At 46.6% G+C, this 24,095-nt stretch overlaps 1 protein-coding gene across 2 annotated transcripts; it reads right to left on the bottom strand.

Moving 5' to 3' along the window:
* Positions 1–2,040: 2,040 nt before the first annotated feature.
* LOC117350137 (transcription cofactor vestigial-like protein 4) lies at positions 2,041–11,186 on the bottom strand. Of its 2 annotated transcripts, none has more exons than XM_033924170.1 (5): positions 10,786–11,186; positions 5,582–5,744; positions 4,548–4,845; positions 3,712–3,832; positions 2,041–3,443 (listed from the first exon to the last, which is right to left on the bottom strand). In XM_033924170.1, the coding sequence occupies exons 1-5, from the start codon at positions 10,850–10,852 to the stop codon at positions 3,220–3,222; spliced, it is 873 nt and encodes a 290-aa protein (XP_033780061.1). In that variant the 5' UTR covers positions 10,853–11,186; the 3' UTR covers positions 2,041–3,219. The 2 variants fall into 2 exon arrangements, with proteins under 2 accessions (XP_033780061.1, XP_033780070.1); XM_033924179.1 differs by lacking the exon at positions 10,786–11,186 and adding an exon at positions 10,233–10,385.
* Positions 11,187–24,095: the final 12,909 nt, after the last annotated feature.

Raw genomic sequence — 24,095 nt, 5'->3', positions numbered from 1 at the left:
CTGGAGGTCAGCTCGAAAGTATCATAGATAGATCTTACCATGAATTTTCGAAGCTGTAAAAGAGATGAACAAGTGTGGTGAAAAGCAGACTTTTTCCTATCAGGAAGATATTTCTCAAAAGCAGTGATATTTTGTATTAAGTGCTTAAGATAAAAAGAGAAATGGAATGCATAATTTCCTGATCGATTTGCTAACATAGCATTTTGGTATAGCCTTTTACCAAACTTGTCCATAGATTTGCCCTCTCTGCCAGGAGGGACTGAGGCATATACACTAGCCCCTTTGGACTTTTTCAAAGTGGACTCAACCAAAAGGGACTCATGAGCTAATTGGGGCTTGTCAAACCCAGGAATAGGAATGACTTTATACAAGGAATCCAACTTTCTAGGCGCTCCAGGAATAGTTAAAGGAGATTCCAGATTTTTATAAAACGTCTCTCTCAATATATCATGGAGAGGGAGTTTAAGGTATTCCTTTGGAGGCTGGTCAAAGTCCAAGGCATCAAGGAAAGCCTTGGATTTCTTTGACTCAGCCTCCAAAGGAATGGAGAGAGAATCACACATTTCCTTCAAAAATGAAGAAAAGGAAGATACTTCTGGTTTAGAGGAGGCTTCTAAAAGAGACGGGTCCTCATCACCAGAAGAGCATTCTCCCTCCGAAAGAAGAGGATCCTCCGAGTCACCCCATAAGTCAGGGTCTCGAACCTGAGAACTCCGGTCTCGAGACTCTGGAGTGGAAGGCTCTAAATGCCGGGACTTGTGAAGAGACTTCCCTGACCTGCCCGATTCGGTACCGGGAGATGCTACAGTACGCACCGGAGCCGAAGTTTGTACAGCTTGATGGTGAGCTCTCGGCTCCGGCGCCAGAATCGGCATGGAGACCGAGGAAACCGACTGTACCGGTACCGATAGAGTGGACGTCGATAAAATAGGATGGTCCACTATCGGTACCGGTGGCTCAGACCGGACTGGTACCGGCAAATTCGATGCCAGGGCTGGAGGTAGGAGGTGCTGTAGCTGTTCTTTAAGTTGTTCCTTCAGAACAGCAGCTATACGCTCCTCAAGGGAAGGCACCAGTACCGTCTTTTTCTTTAATGGTACCTGCGGTGCCGCTCTACGCTCCGAGGATGAGGACCCCGATGTCGAGGGGCTCACCTCTATTGGAGCGGAGCGCTTCCGTGGGCGCCTCGAGGTCGGCAGAATTGGACTCGCTGCCATCGAGACCGGAGGACGCTCCAACGGGGAAGGCTTCTTAGCCGGCTTACCTGGAGTCGACACCGCCGCGGTATCGCGTGGTGTCGATGATGTGGGTGCCGACTGCGCCGGTGCCGATGTCGGTGCCGGTGTAGAATCAGACATCTCGGCACCAAACAATAATTTTTGTTGAATCTCTCGATTTTTAAGAGTTCTCTTTTTTAAAGTTGCACAGCGGGTGCAGGTTGACGCTCGATGGTCGGGACCAAGACACTGGAGACACCAATTATGAGGATCAGTTAGTGAAATTGGTCGTGCACACCGCTGGCACTTTTTGAAGCCGGGTTGGGGGGGCATGAATGTAAAAACGGCTTCAGCCAAATCGAAGGCCGAGGCCTCGATGGTGGCTAAAGGCCCCGCCGGGGCAAGGCCGAAAAACAGGCAAAAAAACAAAATGTTTTTTTTTTTTTTTTTTTTAAGAAAGAAAATAAAGAAAAAAGGAAAGGAAATAATATTCCTCAAAAAGTTTACGCGAGCGGGAAGTTCACAAAAAATCCTCTCACAACAGCCGTTGAGAGAGACGCGTCTTCTTAGCTCCGCGGAAACTAAGAAACTGGGGACCGCGCGCCTCTGTCGGGCGGGAAGGCACTCGCGCGTGCGCGGTGCGGCCTACCAGAACTTTCTAAGTTCTTAGAGTGCAATCACTCTAAAATTGTCCGTACCGGGGCTCCGTCGGTGCCGTCACCCATCAGTCAAGAATAGCTGCCTGCTTGTCCTGGGATAATGAGTCAAACCGATGGTCCATCTAGCCCAGTATCCTGCGTGCAACAGTGGCCAATCCAGGTCTCAAGTACTTGGCAGAATCCCAAATAGTAGCAAGATTCCATGCTAATGATCCCAAGGCAAGCAGTGGCTTCCCCATGTTTGTCTCTATAGCAGACTATGAATTTTTTTTCCTCCAGGAACTTGTTTAAACCTTTACTAAACCCAGATACACCAACCATTGTAACCACATCGTCACAATGAATTCTAAAGCTTAACTACCAGTATTTTCTGAGTGAAGACATATTTCCTTCTATTTGTTTAAAAAATATTAACATGTAATGTCATTGACTGTCCCCTAGTCTTTGTACTTTTTGAAAGAGAATGCACCCGTTTATTCTGTTTCTGTCAATATCTTCAGCATCAGCTGCAAGGCTAGAATCCACGAGACATGACACATTTTTCTTTGCTGCCCTATTGCTGTGGAATGTATAAGCTTTTGATGGCGGAAGGAACTACAGGGTCTGAAAGTGATTGATTGCCATGCCTACAGTTTCTAAACTAATGTCTTGTTTTCCTGAACCTATTCCAGCTTTTTGCTTTGCTGTCCTAACAGATAACAGTTTTATTTCCTTTCTGTTTTATTAGATTATAAACCACTATGATGCCTCTTGGGAAAGGCGGTATAGCAGACCCAAATCAACCAAAAATTCTCAGATTGTGAAACATTATCGGTATTAGAGCTCAATTACAGGGAAATTTGCAATGGTTACTGCCTGGCAATAGTACGGCTGACCTCACTTTACACTTATTGATCAAATATACTTTCTGCAATTGAGCACAAACAAGGCAGTGTGCTTTTAGATGAATGCTAATGCACAGCAACACCTTCACCTTCTCAGCAAGGACTCACATTGGAGTCAATATTTAGTGCTAGTTATTCAGGCAGGAGAGGGTTCTACCTGGTTAACTAGTGCTGACCAGGTCAGGCACTGATATCCAGTGGCACATAACCAGATAATGCCAGCAAATAACAACGCTTTTAAGTTCTTAGGTATCATTCATTGATGTTTCACCATAAAAAGGGTCCAGTCTCTCCCTGAGAAAACAACTTTGAACAATAATTATTAGAAAATGTTTTGTTCGTGGCAAAGTATGCCATCTCTGCTGAGAGAAATCCTTAGAAACACACAAAGTGACAAATGTCAGTCTGTAGAAAAACTGAAGCACTGCTTCACAGAAGAGAAATGCAGTGAATCCCTGTTCAAGAAGCATCGGTGGTCTGGCAGGTGGGAAAAGAAGGGGTTGAGCTGGTTGTGGAACGGATAAGGAGCCAGCTGGAGCCCAAAGCCTTGGAGAAATGATCATCTACACAACCTATGGTAGAAAAGGAGTGGGCAGAGTCCAGAGCAGTGTATCGTCTTCCTAGACTGCGCAGGAAGTGCTCCTCTACCCCAGGGTCGCAGTCCGCTGTCAAGATGCTACAGCCTGGATGAAGAGATAAAGGAAAAGAACTGGTAACATCTCTGTGTGCTGAGCATATTCTTGCAAGGGCAGCTGTTATTGTACCACTTTGCTGGTAATTCACACATGAGTTTCAGTCTCCAGCACTGTCACTCCCTCCCTCTCCCTGTCCCCCTGCAGAGCTTCAGTCTCCTGCACTGTCAGTCCTCTCCCTGTCACTATTCTCCTCCCACTCCCAGTAGTTTAGGCCTTTTTCCCCTCCTAGCCACAATCTTTCTGAATTCATTCTTACCTGTTTTGTTGGATTGCTGACATGAGATGGCTGAAGTATTCTGAGTCTGGGGTGCATTATGTGGTTGCTTAAGAGATGTTTTATTCTGGTTGGAGACACAGGTGATCACTGAAGGCCTCATCTATTTTAAAAAAAAACAAAAAAAAAAAAACAGAAGCAGGTTTTTTTATTACTTTCCCAAAGCAAATGAAAATAATTATCTGAGTGCTAGACAGGTTCAATAATATAGAAAGTGTCCTTTCTAGCCCAAATGAATGTGAGCTTCTATGAATGAAAGTGTGCATACACACAGACCCCTCTGTGTTGAATGCCTCCAAAACATAAATTTGGCACTCAAACTGCATGACAGATTCCAATGGTAGAAATAATTGATGCTTTTTCCCAGTTACAAGCAAGACTGAATGACAAACCTGGGGATTAGAATTTAGGAATAGAGAGATAAAGTAACTTGGATAAAATCACACACAATAATGGAGCTGGGGATTCAAATGTAGGTCTATGGAATTTAAGCACACAGTCGATAGTAGAGCTGGGAGTAGCACTGAGGCACAGGGAGACAGAGTGACTTCTTTGAGACAACACAGGAGATACCAAGTTTTCCAGTTCCAGGCTGGAGACTTTTGGGTCAATCCTAGTTTTGAAAGTACATCCCAAAGCAATATGGGATTTGTAGTGCCTGATCCTGCCCACTGACATTGGTGCAGCACATTCCATAATGCACCTGGATGGGGTGGGCCAGAATCCAGGACTGTTCCAAAATCCCCAGCCTGAAATTGGGTAACTTGGCATCTCTGGTAGCAAATATAGTCAATGACAGAGCTGAGAATTATTTGTACCTGCTGTAAAATGGCAGCAGGTAGAGATCTAGTGGTTGCACTATCCGATGTTGCGGTGCTGTGACTTTTCTTTGTCAGTTCAAGTGGCTCATCAATGGACTGTTGTGGACTGCTTTCTTTATTCCTGTGGCATGGCAGCAATGAAACCTGTGGTTGAGTGGTGGATGGACAGACTCTGTTTGGGAGAAGATGGTGCAGGGCTTGCTCCAGAGCCACCTGCCGAAGATGGCTTCGTATGGGGGCCTCTGCTGGGTTTGCTACTGTATCACGGAGCTTTGCACAGGAATATGGGGTCTCGCTGTAACAAAAAAAAAAAATTGGAAGAGAAAGTGAAAATCTACATTTAACCTGTGCTTTGTTCAGAGAAAAAAAAAAATACAGCCTACAATGAGAACACCTTGAAATGGTGACAACAGTGATTAATAATAAGAAAAATACATTATCAGTAAAATCTGAATCAATTATATATTTAAGTGACAATATCCTGGGTAAACCACCCTGTTGTAAAGGAAGCCTATAAATGGAAATAATGTTCTCATTATACCCATGCTTGAAAAGAAATAGAAAAATTATTTTAGACACACATACAGCAGGTGTCTAGTTCATGATTTTTGTGTATGTGATGTGACCTATGACATCTTAGTATATCTAGAATTATTTCTGGCATCACAGTATGGCTCCCACAGAGCACGTGATATGATTTCTCATAATACAGACCATGTCACTCAGTGATTCATCACCATAAAAGGGGTCATCATTCCACAGTCTACAGACCATGCAGGCATGTTATATATGATATCATAGTACAAGTCTGAAATGATGTGATTTGATTTATACACAACAATGGATGAGATGTGAAGTGATCAGCCAAGGGTGTGTGTTTCCCTTCGTCGCTTAGGCCTGTTCTTGGCTTCCGATTCAGTGAAGTGACTTACGGCAACATAGTAGGGATCATGCAGCGTGTGATAATGAGGTTAGGGATTTAGTTCTAGTTCTGGACTTTGTAGTGGTGGTGATAATGAGCTCCTGCTTACACAGAGAGAAGTGGTGGGGGCCTCCTCATCTTCAGAGCTCGCGACTCCAGGGAGTGACTGAGAGCCCGCCTTTCAGGGCTCAGTTTTCGTTTCACTGGGTAAATGGGCATCCTATGGCTGGAAAGAGGGTGGAACCGCTCTTCTGACTTCAGGCTTGGTTGTCCTGTAAACAAATGATGGGCAATTCAATTTAACATGCATATAATATGATTAGCAAAATCACATTTATCCTTCGCTCTTCTCTATTATGAAATTGAGCAAATTCAGGCACTGATTATGAAGCCCAAGATATGTGTGCCCTGTTTATAGGTTTCCAAAGGACAGGGCAGAAAGAACGTAATATAGGCCTGGTAACTTTATTTCTACCAGTTAGACAGCAATTAGGTTTCCAAGTTCTTTAATTGATTCCTTTGAGATTCTCCTCAAATCAGAAAGAAAGGACCTCATGCTTCCTCCATTCAACAGGCTTCTCTCAGCTGTGATGCCACAGCACCCACCTACTATCAGCTGCCACCTCAGTATGAGGTAATGTGAGAGGCTAGTATCCAAACCATGGCCGGACCTTCCACTAGATAGAATAGACATCTGTCTAGGATGGCACAATTTGGAAGCTCTGGTGTGTGAAACAACCTTCCTTCACCAGGCTTGCCACCACTCCCCTACCTTCTTCTGGGAACTGGTCCAAAGATCAATCAATATTGAGCACCACATGGACTCTGTAAGCACAGGCCCATGTTCAAGCGCTGCTATATCCCGTATTCCAGTGGTTTCAAACTCGCGACCTGCCAGGTACTATTTTGAGGCCCTCGGTATTATAAAGAACTAGTCTTATAGCCCGTTACATTAACGGGTGCTAGAATATATGTGTGTGTGTCTCTCTTTATTTATTTTTCTCTCTCTCTCTCCTTAGCTGCTTTCTTTCTTTCTGTCTTTCTTTTTCCTTGGATGTCCATCACCACCCCTTGCCTGCTCCCCGTCCATTCTCCCTTCCTTTTACCTCCCCTGTGTCCACCACCACCCCTTCACAGCTCTCCTTATGCAGCAGCAGCCCTTCTCCCTTTTTAGCTCCCCCCTGTCCAGCAGCACCTTCCTTCTCCATCTGTCCAACATTAGGCCTCCGTTCCTTTTTCTTCACCCACCCCCTGTCCATCAGCACCTCTTTCCTTCTCCCCCTGTCCAGCAGTAGGCGTCCCTTCCTTTTTCTCCCCCCCCCTCCTCCTTCTTATCCCTATGATACAGTTACCTTGCTCTGCCCCTGATCAGAGATTCCCGACAGCCGCCCAGTTGCACCCATTGGAAAAGTTCCCTCTGCGGCATCCCGCACCCTTCCTGACGCGACTCCCGCTGTCTTTCTTTCTGTCTGTCTCTGTCCCTGGCTCCCTTTGTCTGTTTGTCTTTCTGTATATCTCCCTGCACCTGTGTCTTTCTTCTTGTCTTTCTGTCTCCCTTCCTTCCTCTGTCTGTCTGTCCAAAGCAGCATTCCCTCCCCCCATACCAGTTCCCTGTGCACCTGCCCCTGTGTCTTTCTTCTTGTCTTTCTGTCTCCCTTCCTCCCTTTGTCTGTGTGTCCAAAGCAGCATTCCCTCCCCCCACACCAGTTTCCTGTGCAGCAGCATTATTGTTTCCTCTACCCCCTTTCCCTTCCCACAGTCGCGACTACAAACGGGTGCCCGAGTCCTTTGCCAGCGGCCCCCCCTTCCCTTCCCTTGGGTCCGAGTACATATGGCGATTCAAGCAGCGTGTCCACCAGTCTTCACACGCTGCTTCGGGTCCTTCTACTGGCCTGATTTACTCTGGCACATCCGGAACAAATCAGGGTAGTAGAAGGGCCCGAAGCAGCGTGTGAAGACTGCAGGACACGCTGCTTAAATCGCCAGTCGGGGCCGCGGTAAGGGAAGGGGGGGGGCGGCGGAAATCTTCTTCTATCTTGCCTCTCTTCCACCGTCGGGAGTCAGCGCCAGGAGTTTTAACGGCTTGTTGTTGGTCCGCGCTGAAACAATCCCGCGCCTTTTTGAAAACTGTGACGCCGCTGGAGCCGGGAGACGACGGAGAGGGCAGGGGGTGAGCCGCGCATGCGCACTTCCTAGCTACAGCTCACAGAAAACGGACCCACGCTTAGTAAGTGCGCATGCGCGGCTTACCATTTTATTATATTAGATGATTCTTTATGGAAAACTTGTGCCTTAAGTGTCCGGCGGTTGCGTTCTGGATCATTGTCCGCCTCAGCACCAGACACATGCACAAGCTGCATTGCCTCCAATGGTTACCTTACGTTCTGGAACGTTGCCCGCCTCGGTCCTGTAACCTCACGCAAGTGCTTTCCTGAATCTATATGCGATTGTCCTCTCCACTCCACCTCACAATTGAGTACAGACGCAGGAAAGCGCTTGCGTGAGGTTACAGCACTGAGGCGGGCAACGTTCCAGAACGTAAGGTAACCATTGGAGGCAATGCAGCTTGTGCTTGTGTCTGGTGCTAGAGGAGGTGAAAGCTGAAGGCGGTTGCAGACGCGACCACCGGATACTTAAGGCACAAGTTTTCCATAAAGAATCATTCTTTATAATACCGAGGGCCTCAAAATAGTTGGTCCAAAATCTTATCTCTTATAGTTGATACTTTGATAGTTTTTCACTTTCTGCATGTTGAACTGCTTTCAGCTGTGTACTGTATAGCTGAAATTATCAGAAGCAATTAAGGAAAGATTTATAAATATTTCCTTAATTGCTTCTGATAATTTCAGATAATCCCCATTTTGGATTTGTAGGTACTTACCTCATGCAAAGTTGTCATTTCTTTAATAAGACATAAACTATTTTTTCTGTGGCTCTTCAAGTACTATACCTACAAATCCAAAATGTGGCCCTGCAAAGGGTTTGAGTTTGAGACCGCTGCCATATCCTGTGCCTCTCCAAGGCAGATTTCCCGTCAGAGAGACAGACATGGCAGCACTTGAGCATGAGCCTGCACTTACAGTATATATTTTTTTTAAGTTGTGGCACAGCAAAAAGGGGCTAGAGATGCTGGACATGGGGTAGTAGGGAACTGGATACGAGATGTTGGTCACCTGGTATGGGGGATAGTGGGGAGGAAAGATGCTGGGCACCTTAGGAGGTGTTAGAGAGGGGATGGGGAGATGCCAGCCATGAGGGAGGTTAGAGAGGGGAAGGGCAAAAGCTGGCCACTAGGGGGAAGGGAGGATTAGAGAAATAAATAGGAAATGCTGATCACTGGGGGAGAGGGGATTACAGAAGGGAAGGGGAGATGCTGGTCACCTGTGGTCATTAGAAAGGGGAAGGAGAGCTGCCTTAGATCTGCCCCTTGGGAGGGGGGCACATGGTTGATGGTTCACCCAGGGCCGGGGTAGGCAATTCTGGTCCTCGAGAGCAGGTCAGGTTTTCAGGATATCCACAATATATATGCAAGAGCTAGATTTGCATCTCAAGGAGGCAGTGCATGCAAATCCATCTCATACATATTTATTGTTGATATTGTTGAAACCTGACTTGTCTGTGGCTCTCGAGGACCGGAATTGCCTACCCCTGACCAGGGTATTAGATATCCTTGTGGCTGTCCTGCTTCAAATAGTGGCCCTCTTTAGGAATTGCTGAAAGGATCTGAGAAAAGATTTAAAATGATGAAAGGATTAATTCATAGTGGGGGCAATGCTTATGGCTTTTACTACTACAGTGCATCAAAGAGGATGCGGCTTTTTTCCAAAAGTATGTACTGGACCTCTGGTACTGGGAGAACTGTCAATTAGCCCCAGATTTTCAGTGCTGACTGCAGGTCTTGGTTTTACCTTACTCTATGCTTGCAATTGAAGTCTTCTGGCTTTTCTTACAAAAAGCACTGCTTCACAGAAGAGAAATCAAATCTACAAATCTCTGCATGCTGTGAGTTAAAACCTGGACTGGATTGGTGGTTTAATCTTTCCAGTAAAACAATAAAGCCAGCTGGTAACCCTAGTTAGGCCTACCATATCTTGATTTCAAATCTGCTAAGGAAGCACAACTGTTCAAAGTCCTGCAGACCCCCTCCTCCCATCCAAAGATATCTTTCAAAGTCATCTGGCTGCCACAGAAACATAAAAAGTGATCAGTGCTACCCATGCCTATACTTGTTTGCCCTCTCATCTCCATAAAAGCTATAATATAATGCAATGTGATGAGAACGCAACAAATGTTTTCAAAAAAATCAAAACTGTAAGCAAATATATATACTAAAAAGATCAGCAAACATCTGTTTAACTGTGTAATTAAATTCTGGAATTTGTTGCCAGAGAATGTGGGAAAAAGCAGTTAGCTGAGCAGGGTTTTAAAAAGGGTTGGACCATTTCCTAAAAGAAAAGTCCAGACCACAAGGCATTATATAGATAGACTTATTTCTATGATAAGCAGTATAAAATCTATTTTACTTTTTGGGGATCTTGCCAGATACGTGAACTTGGATCGGACCCTTGAAATACTGTCCCATTAAGCAATACTTATTAAGTACTGTATGTTCTTACGAGATGATGATCGCCTCAGAAAAACCAAATATGTATCAAAATTCAGCCGCAACCTCGCGGGGTGTTTTTGTTGTTTTTTTTTGGGGGGGGGGATGGGGAAAACGGTAGCAAGAACCCTCTAAGCACTGACTGCTTGGTAAGTACCATTTTCCACTCTGTTTGCGCTTCTGTGGGTCAGAGAGCCTATTTTCTGCACGAGTTTAGTTAATGGCTCACTCCCCGAAAGCTCCGTTTGCTTGGCTTAGGATTTCTGCGCTTTTGGTCGCCTGTGGGCTTCTGTTTTCAAGCATATTAAGCCTCCCGGCGCTGTCACCGCGTCGCCCAGCCCCCAACCCGTGATGTTTCCCGCCCAGATTAGAAATCGCAAGGCAGAAAGGGGGCAGGATCGGCGATGGCCCCCTTGGGGGGGACGACGCATGGGCTGCTACCATCTATGGGTAAGAAGGGGGGGGGGAATCAATCTTTCAGCCCAAACCCCACCGCTCAAATAATCAAGCTCTCAAACCACCGAAACAGCCCCCCAGCCAGTCGAGCCTGGTAGCGGTGGTAAGTGATACTGGAAGAAATGCAGAGAGGGTAAGGAAAGAAGAGAAGTAACAAAAAGCCGAGTTTCTCTTTCTGCGCCCCCCCCCCCCCCCCCCGACGAAAAGAATCCAAAGCTGCAATGAAAAGGGCCTGGGAGCGAGCGTGCACCTACCTTCCAGGATATAAACCTTGAAGCCGCTGCTGATGCCAGTGGTGTAGTGGAAATCCGCCACCGCCATCGTGCCCCAAGCTGGGAAATGAGGGATCCGAATTATACAACTAGGAGTGTGCGGCTGAAGAAAGGAAGGGACAACAGAACCCCCCCCCTCCTCAAAATACACAAAAAAAAACAACCCTCAAGAGATCTCACTCTTTCTCTCTATTTATAGATAGATGATGCCGGTGGAGTTGCTGTTGAGGGCGGGTGAGAAATCCTAGGGTTTATTAAATCGCTGCATACAGGTGGAGCGGGAGAAGTGGCTAGAAGGCCAGGCTGTCTTCTGTCAACTGGAGAGAAAGTATGAGACTCCAGAAATTAGGCTACAGCGCTCTTGATCCTATCCGATTATACCTGAAGGAGGCGAGAGGAGGAGGCAGCCAGGTGTCAGGAACCAATCCAAGCCAATATCCTCCTATTTCGCCCTGGGGAAACTCCACCTGGCTCCATCCAGACTTTCTGAATGGGGCGGGACCAGTGAGGGAGAGCTCTGGTCCCAAGCCCTCTGGGAATTGTTTGTGGTAAAGATTGGGGGTAGAGGTTCCTCAAATTCCATGCAAAAGGAGCAAACTGAAAGTTACACTATTCTGACAGAGAGGTGTTTGTAAAGGCTGAAGTAACTGAGGTGCACTTTGATTCCAAATTACCCCCAGTCAAGTGCTGAAAAATTCTCAGCCCAGCCAAGAAGGGAATGACGAGCCATGAAACTTACCAATTATTCCACAAATTCACCCCTAAATTCAACACACTTGGCACATCATGTCTGAAGTTTCTGTAACCCTTCCAAAAATACTCTGATGTCTGGACACTGAAATACTGCTCACTTGCTGCAATCACTTCCAAAAATTGTTTGGAAACAGAAAACAGTCAGATGAGTAGGGTGGATGCACTGAAACCCCAACCACATCAAAACATCCATCGTTTTGTTAGCCTTTTGAGCAGGTGCATTGTCTTGCAAAGAGAGAGCTCCTTTCTACAGCTTCCCTCTTCTTTTTCTTTCAGTGCCTCCTTTAATTGGCACCACAAGTTACAGTAGTATTATCCCAGGACAAGCAGGCAGGTATTCTCACTAGTGGGTGATGTCATCCGACAGAGCCCCGATGCGGACGTCTCACAAGCATACTTGCTTGAAGAAACTTCAGAAGTTTCGAGATGCCCGCACTGCGCATGCGCGAGTGCCTTCCCGCCCGATGCACCGGGTGTGTCTCCTCAGTTCTTTTCTTTCCGCGGAGCTGAGAAGTTTGCTTCAACTCTCTGCGTCGAGTGAACCCGTGTTCTTGCCTTCTAGTGCCGCAGTTTAGAGTTTAATTTCTCTTAATCGTGTGTTTTATTCTGTCGTCGTTCCAGATCTCCTTCGAGACGGAGGGAGGGGTACCGCTCCAGGCATTCTTCGAGGCATTCGTCCAGGCATTCTACTGTCTCGCCTCAGAAAAAGCTTCCTCGTGTGTGGTATTCATCTTCGGATATCTCCCCTCCTCCGGGCCCAGAGTTCGAGGATACCTTCAGGTCGTTCTCTCCTTGTAGATCCCATGTCTCTTTGGATCAAGAGGCCTCGACTTCATCAAGTCCGTCTCAGCGTCCTGTGTTGGCGGACCAGCTGTCTTTTTAATCTTTTCTGCGGCAGATGGCGGATGATCTCGACATCACCTTGGACTCGGGTTCCCGCTACTCCAAGGAGTACCTGGATAACATGCATCTGCCTCATCCTCCTGCTGAGTCTCTTCGCCTGCCTCTCCACAAGCTCCTCGACCAAATCTTCATGCGCTGTTTTGAAACACCGTACTCCATTCCTGACAAACTGGATGCCAGGTACCGCACGGTGCATCATAAGGGGTTTGAGGGCTCCCAGCTCTCCCATCAGTCACTGTTGGTCGAGTCCTCCCTCAAGCGGTCTCATCCGTCCCAGGTGTATGCCTCGGTGCCACCGGGCCGAGAGGGGAGGACCATGGATAAGTTTGGGAGGCGCATCTACCAGAATTCGATGATGGCTTCCCGAGTTCTCAATTACACCTTCCATTTTGCCACCTATTTGGAGTTCATCCTTCCGGTGCTTCGGAAGTTTATGCCTTACATCGAATCTCAAGCTCGTTTTGAATACGAGGAGGTTGTCGCCTCGCTGTCCCAGCTGCGTCTTCAATTGATGCAATCTTCTTATGATGCATTCGAGCTCTCGGCACGGGCTGCCGCCTGTTCCGTGGCCATGCGTCGCTTGGCATGGCTTTGGACAATTGATATGGATCCGAACCTCCAGGACAGGCTTGCCAACGTCCCGTGTGCAGGTGCGGATTTGTTTGATGAGTCTATTGAAACAGTGACGAAGAAGTTGTTGGACCATGAGAAGTCATTCCAGTCCATCCTTCGTCCCAAGCCTAAGCCTGCTCAGTCTCGACCTTCTCGACCGCCATTGATATATCAGCGGCGTTACACTCCCAGGCAGGCTCCTGCTGCGAGGCAACCAGTGAAGAGACAGCCCCCGCAGAAGTCTCAACTAGATAATGACACGGGGAAAAAATCTGTCCCCGTCACTGCACCGTCCCCGGCCCACCATCCTCTGCACCGCCCCGTCACCGCCGTTCCCTTCACCGCCCCGTCACCGTCACCGCCATCCCTTTCACCGCCCCGTCACCGCCACTGCCATCCCATTCACCGCCCCGTCACCGTCCCCGCAGCATCCATATAAGCCTCAGTACTGCGAAACACCATGAAGACAGAAGAGAATTCTGCCACCACTACTACTACTACTGCACTGAGAATCTGTTTCAGTGCCTCTGCCCTGTAGTAAAAACAGAACATAAAATAAATCAATTGATTTGTCCTCCCTTGCAATGATGTGTCCCCCATGTTCACCTATAGCTCGAATCAGGTCAATTGTGCACACTAAAAATGCAGGTGGATCTGGAACGTGAGCGCAGGCAGGCAGTGATACAAAAACAGCAGACACCCGACCGATTGCAGTGTTCCGCCATCTCCCTCCCTCCATCTCACCTTAGATGTAGAGTATGCCGGCTTTCTTTTTCGCCCAGCCGCACGTGCGGGTGCTCATTTGTTCAATATTCTCCTCTGATGCAACCGGAAACAGGAAGTTGTAAGAGAGGAGAAGATTGATCAACTCGAGCAGCCGTGCAAGCGTGACTTTTTGAACGTGTGCGGCTGGGCGAAAAAGAAAGCCGGCATACTCTACATCAGTGTTTTTCAACCTTTTTACACCCATGAACCGGCAGAAATAAAATAATTATTTTGTGGACCGGCAAACTACTAGGACTAAAATTTTAAAAACCCTGTTTCCACCCCATCTCCACAAGCTCGGTCACCTCAGTAACTATAGATAATAGACAAATATAGTGCAAAATGTAGACAGCAGATATAACTTCTCAAAACTGACACATTTTGATCACTAAATTGAAAATAAAATCATTTTTCCTACCTTTGCTGTCTGGTGATTGATTTCATGAGTCTCTGGTTGCGTTTCCTTCTGTCTTTGTATCCTTTCTTTCATTTCTTTCTTTCTGCACTCAGGCCCAAGAATTGTCCCTTTCTATTCCCTCCCTCTTTCCTTCCTATGTCCTTAGTGCCCCCGGTGCCTCCTTCCCATGTCCTTAGTGCCCCTTCCTGTCTTTAGTGCCCCCAGTGCCTCCTCCCCATGTCTTTAGTGCCCCAGTGCCTCCTTCCCATGTCCTTAGTGCCCCTTCCTGTCTTTAGTGCCCCCAGTGCCTCCTTCCCATGTCCTTAGTGCCCCTTCCTGTCTTTAGTGCCTGCAGTGCCTCCTCCCCATGTCCTTAGTGCCCCTTCCTGTCTTTAGTGCCCCCAGTGCCTCCTTCCCATGTCCTTAGTGCCCCTTCCTGTCTTTAGTGCCCCAGTGCCTCCTTCCCATGTCTTTAGTGCCCCTAGTGCCTCCTTCCTATGTCCCTCTCATTGCCTTCTACACTTTGTCCCACCCCCGAATCCTGCCTGCCTACCTTTCTCCCTCCCTAGCCAAAGCCAGCCTGCTGCCTCCCTGCCGCTCAAAAACCCCCAAAACAAAACCTCCTTCCTTTTCCCCTGCTCTTACCGCCATGCTCATGCTGCAGCTACTAAAGCTGACAGGAAGTCTTTCCGACTCAATTCTGAATTCGGAGAGGACGTTCTGGGCCAGCCAGGCAGCGATTGGCTGGCCCAGAACGTCCTCTCCGACGTCAGAATTGACGTTGGAAAGACTTCCTGTCGGCTTTAGTAGCTGCAGCATGAGCATGGCGGTAAGAGCAGGGGAAAAGGAAGGAGGCTTTTTTTTTTAGCGCGGACCGGCAGAAATTCAACCGGTGATAAGGAGGAGGGAGGGAGATGGTGGGGACCGCATGATCCTTGATTGCCTCACTGCAGGGACAAGTCCATTCACCGCTCCACGGGGCGGTGAAGGGCCTTGTCCCCGTCCCGCAGAGGCCACTATTTTTTCTTCCCCGTTTCGGCGGGCTACCCGCGGCTAAATGCGGCTAGCCGCGGGTAACCCGCCACCGTGTCATTCTCTAGTCTCAACAAAAACCTCAGCCTTCTGCTGTTCCCAAGGCTCCTCAGCCTTTTTGACTCTCTTGTCGGGAGCATAACCAACACCGTTCTGCTATCCCCTGTCTTTCCAATTGGGGGTCGAGATCAACTTCCCAAAATCTCATCTGCAACCTACCCAGTCTCTTCCCTTCATCGGGGCGGTTCTGGATACTATCCAACTCAGAGCATTCCTTCCTCCACAGTGCCTGGAAGCTCTTCTTCATCTCTGTCAGTCAGTGTCTTCTCGCCAGTCCATCTCAGCGAGACACATGATGGTTCTCCTGGGCCACATGGCCTCCACGGTTCATGTGACTCCTTTTGCCAGACTTCACCTCAGAATTCCCTGGCTTCTCAATGGACCCTGGCTTCTCAATGGACACAGGTGTCAGATCCTTTGACTCGTCACATCCTGGTCACTCCTGCTCTCTACGTTGGTGGATGATCTCTTCAAATCTATCCAGAGGTTTGCTGTTTCACACTCCTCCCCACCAGAAGGTTCTCACGACCGATTCTTCGACCTATGCATGGGGAGCTCATCTGGACGGTCTTCGCACTCAAGGCTTCTGGACCAGTGCGGACCGGCTGTGCCATATCAATCTCCTAGAACTCAGGGCGATTTTCAATGCTCTTCAAGCTTTTCAACATCTGCTTCACGACTGGTGGTCCTCATTTGCACGGACAACCAGGTCGCCATGTATTATGTCAACAAGCAGGGAGGCACGGGATCGGCCTCCCTCTGCCAGGAAGCTCTCAGAGTCTGGGATTGGGCGATTCGCCACAACACCTTCCTCAAAGCTGTCTACATTCAGGGGGCGGACAATGCCTTGGCGGACAACTTAAGTCGTCTCCTCCAGCCTCACGAATGGACCCTCCATTCCAAGCCCCTTCATCAGATCTTCTCTCATTGGGGGACACCTCAGATAGACCTCGTTGCGGCTCCCCACAACTTCAAACTGCCTCAATTCTGCTCCAGGATCTACACTCCTCACCGCCTCGAGGCAGATGCTTTTCTTCTGGACTGGAGGAATCTCTTTCTATATGCGTTTCCTCCGTTTCCTCTCATTCAAAAGACTCTGGTCAAGCTAAAGTCCGACCATGCCACCATGATCCTGATAGCTCCTCGGTGGCCCAGACAGCCTTGGTACTCCCTTCTACTTCAACTCAGCAGCAGGGACCCATTCCTTCTTCCAGTGTTTCCTTCTCTGCTTACTCAGCATCAAGGATCTCTGCTCCATCCCAACCTGCCGTCTCTCCACCTGACAGCTTGGTTCTTCTCAACGTAACTCCTCTCCAGTTTTCCAAAGCGGTGAGGGATGTGTTGGAGGCTTCCCGGAAGCCTGCTTCTAGACAATGCTACTCCCAAAAATGGACTAGATTTTCTACCTGGTGTGTTTCTAATCGTAAGGAGCCTCAACGAGCCTTCCTATCTTCTGTATTGGACTATCTTCTGCACCTATCTCATTCTGGCCTCAAATCTACATTGATACGAGTCCATCTGAGTGCAATTGCGGCTTTCCATCAGCCTCTACAAGGGAAACCTCTCTCGGCTCATCCTGTGGTTTCCAGATTTATGAAAGGACTTTCCCATGTCAATCCTCCTCTCAAACCTCCTCCAGTGGTTTGGGACCTCAATGTTGTCCTTTCACACCTTATGAAGCCTCCTTTTGAGCCTCTCCACAAGGCTCCGCTGAAGTTTCTCACTTGGAAAGTGGTTTTTCTTGTTGCCCTCACTTCTGCTCGCCGAGTCAGTGAGCTTCAGGCCTTAGTGGCGGATCCGCCTTTCACATCATGACAAGTTGGTTCTCCGCACTCATCCGAAATTCCTGCCTAAAGTGGTCTCTGAATTTCATCTCAACCAATCCATAGTTCTTCCTGTGTTTTTTCCAAAGCCTCATTCTCATCCTGGAGAATCAGCTCTTCACACTCTGGACTGTAAACGTGCTTTGGCTTTCTACCTGGATCGCACCAAACCACACAGAACTGCTCCTCAACGTTTCGTCTCCTTTGATCCGAACAAGTTGGAACGCCCTGTCTCGAAGCGTACCATCTCCAACTGGATGGCGGCTTGCATCTCTTTCTGCTATGCCCAGGCTGGATTACCCCTTCCCTGTAAAGTCACAGCCCATAAGGTCAGAGCAATGGCGGCCTCTATAGCCTTCCTCAGATTGACACCGATTGAGGAGATTTGTAAGGCAGCCACTTGGTCCTCGGTTCATACCTTCACCTCTCATTATTGTCTGGATACTTTCTCCAGACGGGATGGACAGTTTGGCCAAACAGTATTACAAAATTTATTCTCCTAAGTTGCCAACTCTCCCACCATCCCATTGAGGTTAGCTTGGAGGTCACCCACTAGTGAGAATACCTGCCTGCTTGTCCTGGGATAAAGCAATGTTACTTACCATAACAGTTGTTATCCAGGGACAGCAGGCAGCTATTCTCACGTCCCACCCACCTCCCCTGGGTTGTCTTCTCTGCTAGCTATCTGAACTGAGGAGACACGCCCGGTGCATCGGGCGGGAAGGCACTCGCGCATACACGGTGCGGGCATCTCGAAACTTCTGAAGTTTCTTCAAGCAAGTATGCTTGTGAGACGTCCGCATCGAGGCTCTGTCGGATGACATCACCCACTAGTGAGAATAGCTGCCTGCTGTGCCTGGATAACAACTGTTACGGTAAGTAACATTGCTTTCTGCATTAACTGTTTGGACCCTTGGAAGATAGTAAGCCATTACAACACCTTCCTGATCCCAAATCACTGGCCATGATTTTCCTTGCTGACTTTTGGGTCTTGCATTTCCTTGGCCTTGGAGAACCTGAATGCTGTCAAAACTGTTGTTTTGTCTCAGGATCATAGTGGTGTAACCATGTTTCATCAACAGTAACTAGTATTTCCAAAAAGTTGGCACCAGTTCACTGAAAATGCTGCAAAATCGACTTGGAAGTGTCCACTCAATGTTGTTTCTCGTCAGCATTCAAACATTTGGACACCCACTTGGCTGATAGCTTCTACATTCCCAGCTGCTCATGGATTATGCACCCAACATGTTCCCTGGATATCTGTAGTGTCTCAGCAATTGTTTTAGCCGATATTTGCTGATCTGCCAAATAAGGTCATGGACATGGTCAACAATTTCAGGAGTTGACACCGTTTGAGGCCTCCTAGACCTTGCTGCATCTTCGGTTTTGAAATATCCACATTGAATGTTTGCACACTACTTCTTCACTGTGGAGTAAAAACATAAGAACATAAGAAGTTGCCACCACTGGGTCAGACCAGAGATCCATCACGCCCAGCGGTCCGCTCCCGCGGCGGCCCATCAGGTCTGTGACCTGTGAAGTGGTTCCTGACCATTTCTGTAACCTACCTCTACATCTATCTGTATGATGGGCATTTGTCACTCAGTGTTTGCATCATATATTTATGTATTTCCTTTGGAGGTTTTTTTTCTGCAGGAATAGGAACTTCACGATGGCTCGGAGTTCCACACTTGAAAATTTCACACTTTTCTTTGACATGGTTCAATTAGTATTTGAAACAGTGTCAATAGCGAGTACTTCCCAACTACACAATGGTTGGGAGACATCATGTCACCAAAGCTATTTGCCAGGTTACAGCTTCTGTCTCTGTGCAGACAGAAAATATTTCCTAAGCAGAGGGAGTGGTTCCATGTGCCAGCTGTCTTCAGCTTGAATCCCCCATGAAGGAAGTAAAAGAACTGAGAGAGAAGGTGGCAATACTAAGAAGCATCTATGAGAATAAGAGGTACATCGCTGAAATGCTTCATAAGATATCAAAGATTTTCAGCAGTGGAGAAGAGGAGGCCATGCTGAGGGAGGGCAGCTGGACTCAGATTACGAGATCCTGCGTTCCATAATGTTGGAGCAACTACTGAATAAATGGTTTTTGCGTGTTGTGTCATAAAACAACTGTCGAACGGAGGGGATAGTAGGAAGTTGTTGTTGCCCCAAACACAGACAGACCCTCAACAAATATAAAACAAGGAACCACAGATCAGTAATAGAGATAAGAAGGTAAAAAAACTGAAGTAGAAACCTCAAGAAGTCGGACTCTGCATATGCATCAATATTAGAGAAACAGAAACTGAAATACAAGGTATTTCTCAAAACTGACATATTTAAAATAATAAATTCAGAATAAAATACTATTTTTCTATATTTGTTGACTCAGCATTTTATTTTACCATATACCTTAGCCCCAGTGTCTCTTTTCTCTTCCTCCCCAATTCTCTTTCCAGGGTCTCCTGTCCATTTGACATTTCTTTTTTCTCCATATTTACCATCCATCTTCCTTCTGCATCCTTATCCATCTTGTCCAGCATCTCTCCTCTGTGCCCCTCTCTTTTCCCCCCAAGTTTAGCATTTACTTTCTGGGTCCCTATTCTCACACATTCAGCATCTCTCCTCTGTGTTCCTATCTTGCCCTGCCTAGCATCTTTCCTCTGCATTTCTTTGCTCCCAGCATGCCCTGTCCATTCCCATGTTCAGCTTCTCCTCTCTCTCTTTCCTTCCTTCGCATCTTCCATCCCAAGACCAACATCTGTCCTCTCCCCTGCATTGTTCCAGTGTCTCTCTCCCTCCATTCTCTCTCTCTCTCTCTTCCCTGAGGTCCAGCATCTCTCCCTATCTTCTACCCAGTCCCAGTTCAGTGTCTATTCTGCCCCCCTCCCCCCCCCCCCCCCGATTCTTCCCTCTCTCCCTTGTTGGTCAGGAATTTCTCCCTCTTTTCCCTCCCTTTTCAGATTTCCCCTGGAGCCAGCCAAACTGATTGTCTCTGAACGGTTCTGGGGCATTCCTTCTGCCACTTCCTGTGATGCAACTTCCTGTGAGTTGGGAGTTGGATGCAGCAAAGAGAAAGAAAGCCTCATGGCTGGCTGGAGACAATCTGTCTTCATTACTACCACTGCCAGTGACTCATGGCAAATTTGAAGAACCGTTGTGGGGAGGGAGGGAGGAAAGGGATGGGAGTGGGAGATGTCAGACCACAGAGGCACTGGCAGATAGTGGCTCAACTGGAGGTGGCTCCAGGCTTTTGGTTTAGCTTGCTTAGTGATAGATATGCCCGTACTCATTGCAAAAGAGTACTTGATATGTGGGGTAATTGTGGTGGGACTGCTTGGCATTAGTGAGGACAGTAAATAAAACTACTTCCATTGCATTAACTTTAAAAAGGCGAACTATGTTATAATGAGGAAATGAAAAAAGAAAACAAAAGTGGAGTTGTAAAGACTAAGATGCTTTAGGGCCTTAATGCGCAGAATAGCGCGTGCTAAATTGCCACGTGCACTAGACCTTAACGCCAGCTTTGACCTGGCGTTATTCTAGAAGTGGTAATTTCGTGCGTGTGCTAAAAACGCTAGTGCACCTAAGTAAAAGGAGCCCCAACAGTCTGTATGTGGTATAGACATGGAATGGATTATTATTAAGACTGTTCAAAAAAATCATCTTAGAAAGCTAGATATAGTCTATGCATTATTAAAAAAAAAAAATCAGTGGAAGATGAAAACACTGCTAGCATGCTTAAATAGTAAAAGAAGCTGTAAAAAGTAAAGAAATAAAAAAAAAAAAAAAATAGGAAAGAGTATATTGTTGTTAGGTGGTGTTCGAATCCTAGTGACTTGATGATGATCATCAAGTTTTTGTGGAAGAATACAGAAGTAAATTCGATGTAGTCACCGTTGTATAAAAGAAAAGAGTATAAACACTGACAAATTAGAGGTAAAGCTTTAATAAGATAGGCTAACAGAAACTAAATCCATGAGCCATGCTCTCCATGCTTGTTTTCCATCATGCACCCCTCCCTCTGCTGTCATGACCCCTTTTGCAGACGTATATTTTATTTTATTGTAAATCATATTGTGAAAACTAATGACTGACCTATGTAGCTTAGCTTTCTAAATAGTTTCTCTGTACAGTAACAGCTAGTGACCGAACTGTATAGTTTGCTATGGTGTGCTACCAATTGCACTTAGGGTTACCGTATTTGTGAAGACAAAAAAGAGGACATATGACCCTGCCTACATTCCACCACAGCCCTTCCATCACCACCACCTTTCACCTATTTTCTTGGTCCCTCTTCCCATCCTCTGTACTATTTTAGTGCTTCTCTCTTTCTCCCTCTTTCCAACCCTCCTTCCCCATGGGTGCTTCTCTCTCTCTCCTCCTCTCCTGTGGGAACTTTCTCTCTCTCTCCTTCCAACTCCTACCTCGCAGATGCCCCTCTCACCTTCCAACCTCCTCTCCTGTTGTTTCTGTCTCTCCCTTCCCATCCAGCACTATCCTACTTCATGCTCTTTTTTCCAGCACTCTCCTTTCCATAATGCTTCTCCAGCCCTCTCTCCCTTTATACTGTTTATCCAGTCCTCCCTCCTAGCCCCCCTCCATTCTGTTTCTCCAGCCCTTCCTCCCTCTCTTCATACTTTCTCTCCAGTCCCCTCCCCTCCCGATGTTGATTCTTCAGCCCTTCCTCCTCTGACCTCCAATGCTGCTTCACCAGATGACCTCTCTCTCTAGCTTTTGACTCCCCTACCTACCTCCTTCCCGGTCGCTGTAATTCAATCTTCGGACAGCCAGCAGGAGCATCAGGATGAGCCTGCTGCCACCGGCCTGTGCTGGAAGCAGCCTCTCTGCAGCAACTTACTGTTCCCGCATAGGCGGAACCTGTAGAGAAGCAGCTTCTGGGACAGATCGATGGCAGTAGGCTCCCCTCGTTGCCTCTGCCAACAGCCCGAAGATAGAATTACAGCGGTCGGGGAGAAAGTAAGTGGGGGAGTCGGGCGAGCCAACTAAACCTCCCCCTTTAAAAAAAAAATGGCCGGACACTTGGACAGTCCTCTAAAAAGAGAACATGTCTGGGTTTTCCCAGATGTATGCTAACCCTAGTTGTACTAACACCTAATATTTGTTGTCTTGGGACAGTGGCACCATATGGGAAAGAAAAGGGGATAGAGGGGTATAGATAAAGGATTGCTACACAGGTCCTGGACCTGTTGGGCAGCCGCATGACTCCCCCACCTACTTTCTCCCCGACCGCTGGGCATGATGGACCCCTGGTCTGACCTAGCAGAGGCACTGCTTATGTTCTTATCCTTTGAATTCTATTGACAGCGACTTCTAATGGTTACATACATTATCACATTGGGTTTCATTTTATTCTTCTTTGCAAACCAATGGAATGTTTGGAAATTGCTCTGTTCAAAATGCCTTACCCCACTCCCCTCTATATTACACACACACATACTTGTATGGTTTTACATATGGAATTTGGTGCTAGATGATGTGGTCATAGCAGTTAGCAATACCGGATTTACCTATAACTAAATAAGCTACAGCTTAGGACCTCACAATCTGCAGGGGCCTCACAAAAGTTCAGAATTTTTTTTTTTAGGGGGGTTGGCTCTGAAAATGTCACATGTTTTTTTTAATCAAACTTATTAAAATGTTTGGGAGGTGGAATTGCTTTCATCTGTACTTTTAAAATAGCTTCAAGCGTAATGAATTTACAGTAGGTAATATTTTAAGCATGCATTTTCTGTTTTTAGGTTTATCAGTTATCTGATTTTGAAAATAAGTTCATTATTACTTATCCCTTCTTTTACAAAAGCTGGCAGCGTGTGCCAGCGTGGTAAATTCTCCAACACTCATTGGAACTGAATGGACATCAGAGCATTTGCCGCATGGCACTCGACTGTGCGGCTTTGTAAAAGGGAGGAGCATTTATTAATAAACGTGATCAAAATTACTAATTTTGTCAGTATATATATATAAAATCAGATGTATCTGTATGTGTGTGTGTATGTATGTATGTATGTATGTATGTTCCAGCATGACTCTGAAATGCATGGACAGATTTCAACCAAACTTGGCATACATATGACTTACTATCTGGAAAAAAATACTGTGGGCGTGGAAAGGGGATGACATGTAAAAAATATAAAAAATGACAGGTATTAGTGTCTAACCCATAGTTTTTGACCTCACTGAGATGATGTTCCAGTATAACTCTGGAATGCATGGAGAGATTTCAACTAAACTTGGTATACATATGACTTACTATCTGGGGAAAAATACTGTGGGGGTGGAAAGTGGGGGTGACGTAAAAATTATCGAAAACAACAGATGAATGGGACACCAATGTAATGTAAATGAATATCTGGGCAACACCGGGTAATCAGCTAGTACAGTATATATATATATATATATATATATATATATATATATATATATATATATATATATATATAAATCAGTGTATATTAAAATTATTTTTAAAGTTCCATTTACCATATTGTTTCTAGGGTATATGATGTATATGATATGGTGTAACATATTAACAAGGGGCCTTCAAGCTTTATATAGCTGAGGGTCTCACCAAATCTAATTCCAGCACTGACAGTTAGTATAGTATAGTTAGGTTTGAAAAGGGTTAGAGAAGTTCTTGGAGGAAAAGTCCATAAACCACTACTAATTATGTGATCTTACGAAAGCCATCACTTATCTCTGGGTGTGAGCAATAAAGAATGGATCCTCAGGATCCTGCTGAGGTGCTCATGGCTTAGACTTGCCAGTGTTGGAGACAGTATTCTGCGCTTTATAGACCTTTGAATTTGATCTGACCCACCATAGTACACTTTATTTTCCTATCTACAGGTAATGGATGACCTCTTGATCCCTGTTCTGCCCTGTGTTATTCAATGACCAAGAGGTGACAGAACATATATCCTTGG

This window comes from Geotrypetes seraphini, chromosome 1 (genome assembly GCF_902459505.1).
Source record: "Geotrypetes seraphini chromosome 1, aGeoSer1.1, whole genome shotgun sequence".
Lineage (NCBI taxonomy): Eukaryota > Metazoa > Chordata > Amphibia > Gymnophiona > Dermophiidae > Geotrypetes > Geotrypetes seraphini.
This window is presented reverse-complemented; position numbering and strand designations above follow the sequence as displayed.

Excerpts from the sequence above, each read along its gene's own strand:
- LOC117350137 (XM_033924170.1), bottom strand. The coding sequence starts at position 10,852 with ATGGCGGTGGCGGATTTCCACTACACCACTGGCATCAGCAGCGGCTTC. Across the intron at positions 5,745-10,785 it reads CAAGGTTTATATCCTGGAAG|GACAACCAAGCCTGAAGTCA; the intron begins GTAGGTGCACGC and ends ATTTGTTTACAG. Across the intron at positions 3,833-4,547 it reads CTGCTGCCATTTTACAGCAG|ATGAGGCCTTCAGTGATCAC; the intron begins GTACAAATAATT and ends TTTTTAAAATAG.